Source organism: Haliotis cracherodii, unplaced genomic scaffold (assembly GCF_022045235.1).
Source record: "Haliotis cracherodii isolate W230 unplaced genomic scaffold, xgHalCrac1.p SCAF_10, whole genome shotgun sequence".
Taxonomy (NCBI): Eukaryota; Metazoa; Mollusca; class Gastropoda; order Lepetellida; family Haliotidae; genus Haliotis; species Haliotis cracherodii.
The window spans coordinates 19,703,821-19,718,366 of NW_027266265.1; the positions used below are offsets into that span (position 1 = coordinate 19,703,821).

Below are 14,546 nucleotides of genomic sequence, written 5' to 3' on the forward strand. Positions count from 1 at the left end.
AAGATAAACATGTTGATTGACAAGAAAAGCTATATATCCTCCATATCACCATATATTTTCTGCAGTCTAACTACACCCTGATGTGCAGACTGTGATACTTCCTGGTGTTCAATATTCACACCATGTTTTTGAAGGGACATGCTGGAAGGAAATGTCGATTGTGAGGATGTTACTTTCTCCACTGTCAAATGCTGTGTGCATGTGTGCAATGTTTCAGGTCAACAATAGGCTTGTAAAAGAACATCTTCCTGAGGCAAGGGAGTTAGCTGACTGTAAAAGTCCAGTTTCCACCCTTGCTGAACTAGGCTGGAATTATGGAGTTATATTTTGGCTGGACTGACTAGTCTATGCACAGTCCAATCAAAATCGCATAACGAAATCAACATTTAGTTCATAAACAGCATTTTCAACGTGCAAATTTAGGTTGACTGCAGGCTTTGCAATTGATGCGTACCGTCAACTGGGTGTCCACAGATATTTTCCAAGTGTTTTCATGTTTTTAATCAATGTGCTCACGTGATTTGATGCACTTTGCAACATAAGACCCATTTTATTACAATATTTATATCTTGATCAACAATCAGATCGTCTTCACTCGGCGCCACCATTTATTTTGTTTGAAGCAAATGCAAGTGATATGAGAGGTGGAATCTGATTAGTCATTAGGCGGGGCATAGGAGCAACATTACTCGTAATAGCCCCGGTCGGCGCTACGATCAAGTCAAGAAATTCCAACCTAGTTTGGCAAGGGTGGAAACTGGACTTTTACACTCAGTTATCTCCCTTGCCTCAGGAAGATGGGGGAAAAGGATAACCTATGAATGATACAGTTCTAGGGACAAAAACAATGTTTGGGGGTATGCAAAAGAATAACATATGGGGTTTTGACAAAACTAGACACAGTTCCTGCAAATTAATTTCATTTGAATAGTGAACAGAGATCACATTATGAAAGATAGCACAAATACAATGCATACCAAATATTCTGAACAGGCACATGAGATTTTAATTGTTTTAAATTTTATGATATAGAGTTTTGAAATCACTGTGACAATGCTGTCAAATGAAAAGCTTTGTTTATTGAAAAGTACCAATACTACTAATTCAAATCTCTGGGAGGTATAGGAAGCATGAAAAGAGGGAATCATTTGGTTTAGTTATCAATCAAAATGTCTTACATACGCAGATCTTGTTCACATGCAAACACGCACACACTTTTGAAAACAAATGTAGTATGATGTAAAACTGACTGAGAGAAGATTTTGCTATTTTCGACCTGTCCCTTTTAATAATGCTGGATCTGCCCTTGGCTTGTACTCACAAACTTTAGAATCCACATTTTTTTAATATGATGAGTTAAGTGAAATCCTTAGTGCTTTTATGCTCCTATTTGAAAGGCTTGGGCATATTGATGACTTTGTCTTCTGGTTCAATTTGTTTTCTATATAATCCATTTGAGCTAATTAGTTCAACGCAACAGGAAGCTTATGTGAGCTTAAGTCCGGGCTCATGTTTTCTTGTAGTCTTTTACGTATTTGTGTATTTATCTGAACCCACATGATTTATGAAAATGGAATTATTGGTGTATTTCTTCAGCAATCGTGTCTCTATCAGAACCTGATGTTATTTCAGCATGGCTATGGCAATGTATTGTGAATCATGGGCAAAAACTTATGTTAGTTTATGTTTAAGTTTTGATTTTTTAACAATACATTGGCATTATATCTTCATCAACCGGAATGAATCTGACACTTCCTCGCACACACCAGGCAATGTCAAAGTCACTGTCAGGGACACTCTCACAGAAGGTTAGCGGAATAACAAAATATAGAAGGTACACACATGTATATGTGTTTGGGGGATTTTAGTATTTCTTAGACCTGTGTAATTCATATTAAGTGTAGGTGATTTAAAGGACATTCAAACAATGATCCAATGAGATTACAGAAACACAGGAGACAATGGTTACATGGACAACTTGATAAATGTAAAAATCCATGCAGTGTCGGGTGTGACAAACAACCACTTTACATCTTTCTCCTGAAGGTTGTTTGTGTCTAATGTGTATATTGTGTCTGGAGTATGTTTACTGACCAGTTTGTGTTGTTGTTATTATTCTAAGTATCTATGTCCTAAGTATGGAACACTTGATGGATGTACATGTTGAAGGCAGGGTGTGATGATGCAAAGGTCATCTTGGCTTTAGTCATAAGTTATGTGGCACAGATGCAGAGACTGGAATGTGAGAATTATGTTTGGAATGCACATCTACTTTGAACTGCATTAAACTGTTGTAATGTTGAGCAGTTTAAAAAGCACTTTCAGTCTCCCTTGTGATAAACCCACTCCACCTGGCAAGGATCTCAAAACCTGAGGTTCCCCAACTTAATTCACAAAGGCATCAAATCAGGTTTGGATATATGTTTTTAATTAGTTGGTTTTATATTCAGGGACGGCAATGTGAATACCATCAAGTAGATTCACCAGTTTGTTCGTGTTCACATGGAATGTGAGTGTATGCCTTTTAGCATGAATGTGTCAGCACAATAGTCTGACAGTTTAATTTGTTATGACATAAGTACCGGTATTATGTCAACCCAACTGCCTTGTTGCGGCTCATTTGATTACAATGGAGCAGATGTGAACTGTGATTACTGACAAGGAAATGTATTTTATCATGCATATGTACTACTCGAAAGAATTTAGAGAACCCCCGATTCCTTCATATTACTGTAGTTAATCTGTCATGCCATCACTGATTAACTATATTAATATGAAAGAATTGGGTGTTCTTCACCCCCCTCCCCCTATTCTTGACCATTCCTGTTTTGTTTTACATTCCAGTGCTTTGTTTCAAAATGTCCATATTCATTGATAATCTGTAAATATTGTCACAATGTATTTACCTTCAACATTAAAGACTGTGTATGTAACCAATATCTTTGGCTTGATCTGTGGCAGATGTTTGAACAACTTTGGCTTGATCTGTGGCAGATGTTTGAAAAACTTTGGCTTGATTATGACAGGTGTTTGAACAACTTTGGCTTGATTGTGGAATATGTTTGAACAACTTTGGCTTGATCTGTGGCAGATGTTTGACCAACTTTGGCTTGATTGTGGAAGATGTTTGACCAACTTTGGTTATGCTGATACAGGATTTCCTAACCTGGATTCATACATTGGGACACGGATGGCCAAGTTCTGCTGTGAAGAGTTGCCTCCCTTAGGTATGACAGAAGCCTGGGATGGTGGTATCAGATCCCAGAATTGCAGTGGTTGTTTCTAGATTTTTCACCAAAGTATTATGCTCTAAGACTTGAATCACCTCAGGTTTTCCTCCCACATCAAGCTGATAGGCTGTGATATGACTGAAATACTATTCAAAGTGGTGTAGATCAAGGCACACTCATGAAACAAAACAAAATCGCATATTTTCCTCTTTATTTAGAAAAATAAGTTTTTTAATATACAGGTATATACTATGTATAGATATGTTATTTTCTTTAGCACACATGTATTATGATGAGAATCATTGCAAAACCATAGCTGTACTTCGTGCCTGCACATACACATTGGGAATAAACTACACATAGAGGTATGTAGCCTGTGTCACCTCCACTTGGAAACTATGCAGTTCACTGTCATGATAACTGAATTAGGTCACACTTTACAAGCCTGCTATTAACCCAATGGTCACATGTTAGACTCAACAGCTGCATTTACCTCCATGCCTGTTGATCATGCTAATAATGACATACCTACAACAATACTCCTGGGTCACATGCGCCCCCTCACAATTGATCAGGGGGGGCAGGTATCTGACTCCAGCAAGCCCCACCCATTTACTCAAGTGAACTACCACCAAACAATGGAACCAAATACCACAAATAGGCCTTGAGAGCAGAGGTAGCACTATGACATTCCTTGATGTGCTGACTTACACTGCCTGAAAATACAGAGTAGAGTTATTGATTCTTACTGTGGTCCACCTGCAACTTCCCAAGTTATACACACATAGTTGTCAGAAGTGAAGTCCAGTTTCACATATTTGTTTAGTCTTTTAAAGTTTAAATTTGCAGTCCTAATTCTGAACCTCTTACCAACAGTATATTATTTTGATTTGAAAGAACCAAACTGTTCATTAAATAACAAACGAAATAATTTCATAAATAACTTCATAATTTATAGTTTGTTGTAGGCAACTGAGGCAGGCTGGGCAAAAAGTAGGACGCTCCACATATTGGGGTTATGATAACCCTTCTCTCTGAAAGATTTCCATGACTTGCATAACCAGCCTGTCATCTGGCTACTGCTGTTCTGGACTGCTTGTAAAACATCCATCATCCAGGTTGAGACAACACTCTGCAGTCATGCATAATCATATTCACCAGGATATGGGACATTTATTAATGTGTGGAGCGCTTCAACTGGTCAATGGACTCAGAAATTCCCAAATGAGAACAAAACGATGAAAGAATTTTAGAGAGCATGAAAAAGGAGACTTTACCAGTCTAGAAGGTCAGCATAGGGATCTATCAATGTCTCTTCTCGGAGGAATAAGCCTGAGGAATACTTTTGTCAAGGAAACACTTGTTTTTATTGCTCACAGGCACTAATCACAGAGCTAAACTATAGTCATGCAACGACCCAGTATATTGCATTACCTTTAGTGATCGATCAATAGCCCTAACTAGTGATTGGCCGTATCACGGACGTATATATACGTCTTTGGCCGTATGAAATGGAAAGAGGGACACTGGTGGCCCAATGTTCAAATGTCGCTGTGAAGAATTGGGTCCCAGGGGTGTGCCAGAAACTTGTATCATTGATCCAAGTCCTGTTTGCCCTGATACTGATTCTACGTTTGACAATACCATACCCCTGTACCCCTGCTCGCGGGTTTCACCAAACGTCTTAGACCTGTATCACTCAGGCTTCCCTCCCACATTAAGCTGACATGCTGGAATACAGTTTAAAGCAGGGTTAAACCAAACTCGCTCACTCACTATTAAATAGAGACAGTGTTTCAATATACGCATGACGCTAATCACAGTGCTCAGTCAGCACATCTACGACTTGTACATAGTCAAATCAGGGACAACCAGCTACCCAGTCCTTAACAACTATATGGCTAATTACATCATGCTAATCCACATCTGTTAGCATTAGTTCTGCCAACAGCACCAGTTCTTGAAACCATATGCCATCCTTTACGTCACCACTGTCATAAACGTTTATCATGTAGCGGCCTCTCTTCAGCAATCAGTGGAGTTGCATTCTCCGAGATCGTCCAACAGGAGTGCAGCGCGAGATCGTTGTCATTGTTACCATTGTGGCAGAAATATGAATGTGAAATATGACGCGATTTCCCCTCAAACAAGAATTCCAGCTATCCGAGATCTGTCGTATGTTACAGTTACACGTGGTTACTAGGAAGCTCCAGCAAGTCGGGTCGGGGGTCGTCTTTCCTCCTGGAAGTAACAACATGACGTTAACTTTTGCCTCGCTTATTCATATCCTAAATGACCCGTGAAGATCCCGGGTAGAATAGGCCTTCAGCAACCCATGCTTGCCGTAAAAGGCGACTATGCTTGTCGAAAGAGGCGACTAACGGATCGGGTGATGCATGTCATCGTGTCCCAATTTCGTGGATCGATGCTGATGATGTCAGTCACTCAATCGTCTGGTCCAGACTCGATTATTTACAGACTGCCGTCATACAGCTGGAGTATGGCTGAGTGCGGACTTAAACAGCAAACAAACACACATGTACTTCCATGGCGCCGATCCGGTATAGAATTGTTTTTTAGCAACCCATGTGGGATCGGGTGTTCAGGCTCACTGACTTGGTGGATGCATGAGACTGCATAATAAGAATGTACATACGAAGGTGCATATGATTAAATCAATCCTTAAAAGAGAGTAAATATTATGTACCCCGAACATATCAGATACTGACTTTTCCTGATTGAAACAAATTTATTTTGATGCGAAAGATTTTCCATTCAGTAACAGCAGTAAATTCAGATATACCGGCGTGTTTCTTCCCGTCAGTACAGATAACGTTATATAACCGGGTATGGAGGTTTGTTTGTTTAAGAATTGACTGTCACTTTGTGTGAGTTGATTGGAGTGTGAAACTTCATTGAATGAGGGCCAAACAGTGTATGAACAACGTTCAACTATCCGACGTTCGTAAAGTTTGGCCCTCACACTCTGAAGGTTCATTTAAGAATTGACTTTCATTTTGTGATTGATTGGAGTATTAAAATAACCTTCATAGAGTGAGGGCCAAACTGTATGAACGTCGCAACTTGCGACATGGATCGAGTCGGTACGACAATAGTTTGAATCTGGTTTTCATCGTTTTGTTCACTAGGATGGGTTGTAGCGAGGATATCCTTGAGCGGGAATGCAATCAAACTCTCTGAGTTCCTGTGTCTCTGACTTATCGCAATGTATGCTAAAACGCTAAGTTCAAGATAAAAGGGTCTGAATGATCAGAAAATGATCTGTATGGACTCGTGCTAGGGAATTCCCAGGGTTTTCCCCTGGCACGTGGAAGTAGTCCGTCAGTGATTACGTCATTTCATTTCAAGAATGCAGTCTCATGCATCCACCAAGTCAGTGAGCCTGAACACCCGATCCCACATGGGTTGCTAAAAAACAATTCTATACCGGATCGGCGCCATGGAAGTACATGTGTGTTTGTTTGTTGTTTAAGGCCGCATTCAGCAATATTCCACCTATATGACGGTAGTTTGTAAATAATCAAGTCTGGACCAGACAATCCAGTGATTGACATATGGAGCATCGATCCACGCAAATGAGATACGATGACATGCATCAACCAAGTCAGCGAGCCTGACCACCCGATCCCGTAAGTCGCTCTTACAACAAGCAAAGCCGCCTTTTACAGCAAGTATGGGTTGCTGAAGACATGTTCTACCCCATATCTTGGCGGGTCGGAAGAACATATACTGTATAAAGCATGCATAATAACAACATTCTTGTCAGCATTACGTCATCAGTACATAAGTATGCATTACGTTTCTAAAAATGTAACTTTAATACACTACGAAAACGCCTCCAGCTCCTCTTATAAAAAAATGTATCTATCACAAGATGTCATTAATGTCCCAAGACGGACCTGTTAATGTCAATCTCATTAAAATCAGACCTTAGTTCTCGCTACCGCTAAATAAAGATCAGAGAAAATCCTAATACAGGTCACGTCAGAAAGACGTTTCGCGAAAGTTCTGGATTCAAAATTCTAAAACTGAACAAAATACATTCTTATAGACGCTTATACTGTATGATAGTACCTCCCGTGGGCTATGCAAAGTCTCTTCAGTTTAAACGTTTATCCCGGAAGCGAGAGATAGACGATGATTTTGACGGATTCAGTCGTACAGCCCGTAACTGTCGTTCGGAAATACATCGTTTAACGATTCGAGGTTGCATGATTAGAAAACATCGGACTGCTAGACAACGACTCAAGTATATAAACTGAAAACTGTAGGAAACTGACCTTCACTAACTGTCCGACCAGATAGTCTCGGAGCATCTCGTACGCGTCCGTTGAGTGACCCTTGTCCACGAAGGCAACGGTTGCGTCTGTCCCCGCGTGTTCAAGAATGATGTCTTCACCCCCGGGGTGCTGAAATACACGAATATACAATCCCTGTCATCACGTATTTATGTCGAAAACATGTAACACAAGCCGATGAGAAATTCATAAGGGAGACGTTTTGATGTTTCCGGGAACAGATCATCTCGGAAAGGAAGAGGTGTTTTGGAATGAATTCAAGTAAAGTATTTGAGCATCCTTAAAACTAAACTCAAGAACATTCTTAACTCAGACTTGTGAATATGCGGCATTAATTAAGGTTATATGTCATTCCTGAGGTATCGGTTCAAATATAATGGTCAGGTAATACTCTCGATTGGATGTATACAGGCTTTGAGAACTGACAATGACCAGACTTCAACTCAAATGCTGTACCTCTCTGATAAAATTGGTGACGTCATAGACCAGATCTGATACGACTATCCAGCAAGAGTCCAGATCGCAGTGCTGCGCCACCTCCTTCAGGGTGTACAGGGGAACACAGCTCTTGATTCGACCGCCTTCCATAGTAAGCGTGATACAGGTGTTATTTGGTAATTCTGAAATGTCAAAACATGTCTATACATCGAAATATATTGTTGTGGCAATAGAGCTGTGAAATGACGTCACTATTTTAAATTGTTCATACGATAAAGTAACGTTGTGTACGCATGCTATGGAAATGTTGACGATGTCGCACTAAACTGTATCAACCATACATCACATGAATGTAATTAAGAATCAGTATTCTATACATCTGACCACTTGCCATGTGAGTAGGTCAAGAATAAATATATCCGATTCTGCAGAATATTTTGTTTTGACACAGGGGTTATTCACTTTGTGGTATCGTGTATGCCGTCACGGGGAACGTCAGGGTGCCTGTCGCCCTCTCCCTGCACCATGCAGATTATTCAGTACAGTCTCTCCTTAGAGGTGACTGGTCAAAATATTTGTTCAATAGTCGGGATGGGTTCAGTGTTTGCCGTCGTGACGATACACATGCTGGAGAAGTGGTTTCTGACCACCGAATGCCGCCGTGACGATACACATGCTGGAGAAGTGGTTTCTGACCACCGAATGCCGTCGTGACGATACACATGCTGGAGAAGTGGTTTCTGGCCACCGAATGCCGTCGTGACGATACACATGCTGGAGAAGTAGTTTCTGGCCACCGAATGCTGTCGTGTCGATACACATGCTGGAGAAGTAGTTTCTGGCCACCGAATGCCGTCGTGTCGATACACATGCTGGAGAAGTAGTTTCATGCTGGATGAAGCACTGGTTCCTGAGGTCTGGACGTCGCCATGATGAAGCATTGGTTCCTGAGGTCTGGACGTCGCCATGATGAAGCACTGGTTCCTCAGGTCTGGACGTCGCCATGATGAAGCATTGGTTCCTGAGGTTTGGACGTCGCCATGATGAAGCACTGGTTCCTGAGGTCTGGACGTCGCCATGATGTAGCATTGGTTCCTGAGGTCTGGACGTCGCCATGATGAAGCACTGGTTCCTGAAGTCTGGACGTCGCCATGATGAAGCACTGGTTCCGGAGGTCTGGACGTCGCCATGATGTAGCACTGGTTCCTGAGGTCTGGACGTCGCCATGATGTAGCACTGGTTCCTGAGGTCTGGACGTCGCCATGATGTAGCATTGTTTCCTGAGGTCTGGACGTCGCCATGATGTAGCATTGGTTCCTGAGGTCTGAACGTCGCCATGATGAAGCACTGGTTCCTGAGGTCTGGACGTCGCCATGATGTAGCACTGGTTCCTGAGGTCTGGACGTCGCCATGATGTAGCATTGGTTCCTGAGGTCTGGACGTCGCCATGATGAAGCATTGGTTCCTGAGGTCTAGACGTCGCCATGATGAAGCACTGGTTCCGGAGGTCTGGACGTCGCCATGATGTAGCACTGGTTCCTGAGGTCTGGACGTCGCCATGATGTAGCACTGGTTCCTGAGGTCTGGACGTCGCCATGATGTAGCATTGTTTCCTGAGGTCTGGACGTCGCCATGATGTAGCATTGGTTCCTGAGGTCTGAACGTCGCCATGATGAAGCACTGGTTCCTGAGGTCTGGACGTCGCCATGATATTTAGTATTTGCTTTGAATGGTTTCTTTTGTATCTATGTCTCTTGTAATTGAAGAAATGAATGTTTCTCAACCTTATATACACGTGTGTGTGTAACAAATGAAATGTATATATTGTACAGGAGTGAGATATGAATAAATTAGTGTCTGTCTTGTTTGCATTATCTAAGTGTCTGTCATAGCTATATGGTGATTCGTCTTTGGAATGAATGGCATTTGAGACAAAGTTTGTCCTGCATCGGCCGCTATGACTGGATCAACAGCCATCATTTTGAGTGTGACGGTAAGACACTGTTCCTGTTATACCCTATACTGTTTGATTGGCATTCTAGAAGTTGGTGAGTAAATATGTAAATGTAAAACGTTATGTATGTCAACTTTGGTTTATTGTTATATGGAATTGTTTTATCTATAAAATTGTACGTTTTCTTTTTTATCGTGCTGTCAAGAAGAATTTATAGAAGCCATGTCATCATATCATAAATGATATGTTCAGTTCAAATACTGTAACGGCGGAACTAGCTCATACGATTTGGGGCATAGTTTTTATGTCAGTTCAAAAGAGAAAACACATCTATCCCAATTAAAAGCATATATGTTACCCAAAATAGTATGGCTAAAAAGGTATTTTCACAGTTATAAGAAACCGACCATTTGTTTTCCGGGGTGGGTGTAGAAGGTGCTTTGCTGCTAGTCCCCGGAAGTGTACCGGCGGATCCCTAATACTGTAATATTTGCGCGTGTAGACTCTCCGGGAAATATAGATCAGTGTAAGACAAACACAATCTTATAAATACGTCAACCCCAGAAAATAACCAGTCTCGATTATCCGACGAAACAGATTCCATTGGGCGTAAAAGGCAAAATAGCTATGACAATTACATAAATGGATCACTGAAAATCATTGATGACACAATACACCCAAATCACTTTATCTTTGCAGATGCTAACATTACAGTCGATTAAAGTACCAAAACAGTTTAATTTGTTGTCACTTTTCTTTCAACTGTATACCTAATAACACGACAACATTAGGACATTAGTTCTATTAATTTCTGACTTTGCTTATATGAAGAACAGACTTGTACAAACTGGTGCTCGTCCTCAACAACTTATTCATCGCAATGGTCACAGTATAGCAGCAACTGGTCAACATTAGCTTTTACATTGGGTTTACTATACCGCAATATTTGTATTTTTAAACCATGAAAGAGAGTGTGAAACTCAGCAAGAATACTGATCATGACTTACTGATTCTCAAAGTGAAATTATAAGACCATATTTACATGAAGCTTTGTTTCATTTGAGTTGAATAGAATCGGAAAAAGTCACAGATTGCTTACCTCACTAGGACAGATTGCTGGAAAGATACCCGAGTTAGATGCAGTTGCAACATGTATCAGAGGTATCAGCCAATCACGTCCTGGTGCTGGTTCTACGCCATGCAGCACGCTGATTGGGGCAGTATGGGGTTGGCTACTGGGGTAATTATTCTGTTTCTATCATGTAATCCATTTCTTGACACAGCACACGTTACGTTATAGGACATTTGAGAGAGTTACAGTTCATGACATAGTAGTTGCCCGAAGGGCAAGGGGACATAAATTAACATTGAGGGACATCAACCCACGTCCCCTGAGGGACCAGTGGACAACGAATCTTACCGCATACCTAATTTTATTGCAGGTATGTCACTAATAATACCAGTTAGGCGTTTATCCACATCGTTCTTTTTGTGATAATTCTATGTACTACTCGGTATTGAAATAATTTTAGTTTGGCGCTAGAGGGGTTTTACATCTACCTCAAATATCGAGTACCCATTCCATGTGAGTGAACAAAGAGCTTCCAAAGCTTTTATAATTTTGAAGAACGCCTGTTGAGAATGAGCCATATATTGTACAGGCTGTGTTATAATCCACATGTATATGTGCTGTTAACACTAGGTTGTATAGTATGAGCTAACTAATCCCCATTCTATTGTCTATGCCTGATTTAAGTCCAGTCACATCGATTGTTTGTTGCTTTCCATTGTCCACTTGAATGTCCGGCTATGTCCGCCCATGTAACTCATGTCATTAGCTGGCCGTGTTTGTTGACACACTGTCATGTACACATCACTTGAGTGGTGACATTCGGGGTTTAACTCTTCACATCTCTGTACGATCCACGGAAGTGTGGATGCATCAGTATATCGTGTATCGTGACAGGAGTAATATGGCCATGAACAGTTACGTACATGTCACGGGTTCTCAAACCCACTGGAAGTTCACTAAAGTGTTTCGTTCGTGTCTCTATTCATTCCCACTGTTGGGGAAGCACAACATACAAGCATCAAGTACCACGACGGTCCAGCCAAAAGCAATCGTTTGAGATCAATAACCCTATTATGAAGGATTTGAAATAGGTGAGTGAAATGGGGTTTAACGTTGCGTTCAAGATTATTGCACTTATATAGCAACGTGCATGCGCGTGTGTGTCTGCTTGTACTCGTACGAACTAAAATTTATATAGTGACCCGTGAAGATCTGATTGTCTGGTCCAGATTTGATTTGTACAGACCACCGTCATATAGCTGGAATACTGCTGAGAGCGGCGTTAAACTACACACAAAACAAAAATATACGTAAGTCTTCACATTACAAATACGTCATAGCCTTCATATGACTAATACGTCATTCCTCTCATTACGTCATAGCCTTCACATGACTAATACATCATTCCTCACATTACAAATACGTCATAGCCTTCACATTCTTATACGTCGTAGTTTTCACATTACCAATACGACACAGACTTAACATTACCAACACGTCATAACTTTCACAATATTTATTTGTCATAGTCTTCAAATTACCAGTACGTCACAGTCTTCACATTACCAATACATCATGACCTTCACTTTATGTAGTCAAAGTCTACAGATTATCATGCGTCATAGACTTCACATTATTAATACGTCACAGTCTTCACATTATACGTCATCGTCTTCACATCAATAATACGTTATAGCCTTCACATTATTCATATGTCATACTCTTCAAACTAATATAAGATAATAGCGTTACCGTTATTATAGCTAAAATGGAAAGAATTTTATATCAAATAAAAATAATATAAGGTTAACGCTAGTTTTCAGGGCATTATCATTTGCAGAAGCCCGAGGTCTTCCATTAACTGCCCGGCGAAGAATGTTTTGAAACATTTTCTGTAATCAACACGAATTTCACTGACCCACTTTTACAAGTGTGGAAACGTCATTGAACAAACTAGATGACGTCACTATTGAAAGTGAATATGTGCTTTTTCATTTTAGTTTCACAAGTTATGGTTTGCTTTAGACGAAAATTTAAAGCCCATATTGAGGAATTGTATATCAAGACTTCATGTTGAATCAAACTAACAGCGTGGACGCTGAGCTCGTGTCCCATCACATTCAACTGGTGCGTGTACAAGTGACATCCCTCAGATTCAAATGTGATGTAGGTTTGTAGGTACGATACCACACCTCAAAGTCGAACCAGATTTAACTTGATCTCCTCCACCCAATGCTTGCTTACGTTAAGTAAGTATTCCGTAAAATTAGTCTGTCAGACATTGCGATTGTAATCATTTCTTCGTCCTTGACTTTGCGCACAAACGATTTTTAATGAACTCGGTTATTTTGTAAGCCCATGGGTAATAAATAGAGATTATTATGCGAGCATGTGTGTGATACTGATTTCTCGAAACGAGTGTCAGGATAATACATGAATTCTTACACGAGTTTCGTAAAATCAGTTTGACAGACATGTGAGTGGTATAGTTTCTTTTTTACTCAGAATTTCTTAATCATCTTGAGCTCCCCACGACTATCGTCTAAGAAAACCACAATTCAGTGTAGGTGTAGTCAGTGATCTTCAGCTATGACATCGTTTATAGTGTGACGTCATTCCGACCTTACGTCACGATAAGATTCGAATAACGTCAACAATGTCACCCGGATGACGTAAACAATACAGTGATGCTCGTGAAGTGATAGTTGCACAAGTGCACATACGATTTTTTATGAACTCGGCCATTTCTAACCCTATGGGTAAAAAATAGTGTTTTTCTACTCCGTGACAGCATGACTGCTCACCACAACCTATTCGTTGAAACACTGACATGTTGCATGAACAGTATATATACATTCCTCCTGAATAACGACCATACTTATAGAAACTGTTCGTGGATGCTGTATATTCCAGCACGTGTTGTTGTTGTGTGTATGGGCTGCTGCAAGTGTTAGCTCCACAAGTGTCTCTGTATTCCCGGCACATTCCTCAGAATGGGTGATACATGCGTCTGCCCCCACTAAGCCCCGTCACAGCTCATGTCACGTGACGTGATGTGTGATGCACGGTTCAAGAGACACAGAGAGCCTCAAACATATTTGGTCCGTCCCCGCAGATGCGCCCCACTACGATGTACTCTACACAGTGTAAGTGCTCGGTGAACGTAACCTGACACACGCATGTTTCTACCGTTCAGTCGAGTCAGTGCATTATGGCAAGGCATAAGCACGCTCTGAGCACGTATACAGAAAAAAATAACCTGGAAAAATAAGAAGAACATGGGGGGCTAATACGTTTGTTTAGAGGCGAAATTTAAAATAGTTTCTCAAATCTTGTAGTTCACGGGGATATTATAATAGTCATTGCATATCTTAACCATGAACATGAGAAATATTTACCTTTTCTCCAAAAGTGCTTTTTCAAAATTGCGATACGTGCTTCTGGAAGGAAAGGAACAAGGGAAGATCAGGCCTGTTGACAGTCGTCGTAAATGACCCGATTCCACACTGTACGGCCTTGAGACCCCACGTGTG

The 14,546-nt window shown here is 40.8% G+C and overlaps 1 protein-coding gene across 1 annotated transcript; it reads right to left on the reverse strand.

The window, feature by feature from the left end:
* Nucleotides 1-3,427: 3,427 nt before the first annotated feature.
* LOC139454175 (cytochrome b5-like) lies at nt 3,428-14,546 on the reverse strand. The gene is made up of 4 exons (XM_071235726.1): nt 14,412-14,546; nt 8,006-8,169; nt 7,532-7,660; nt 3,428-5,471 (listed from the first exon to the last, which is right to left on the reverse strand). The coding sequence occupies exons 2-4, from the start codon at nt 8,135-8,137 to the stop codon at nt 5,430-5,432; spliced, it is 303 nt and encodes a 100-aa protein (XP_071091827.1). The 5' UTR covers nt 8,138-8,169; nt 14,412-14,546; the 3' UTR covers nt 3,428-5,429.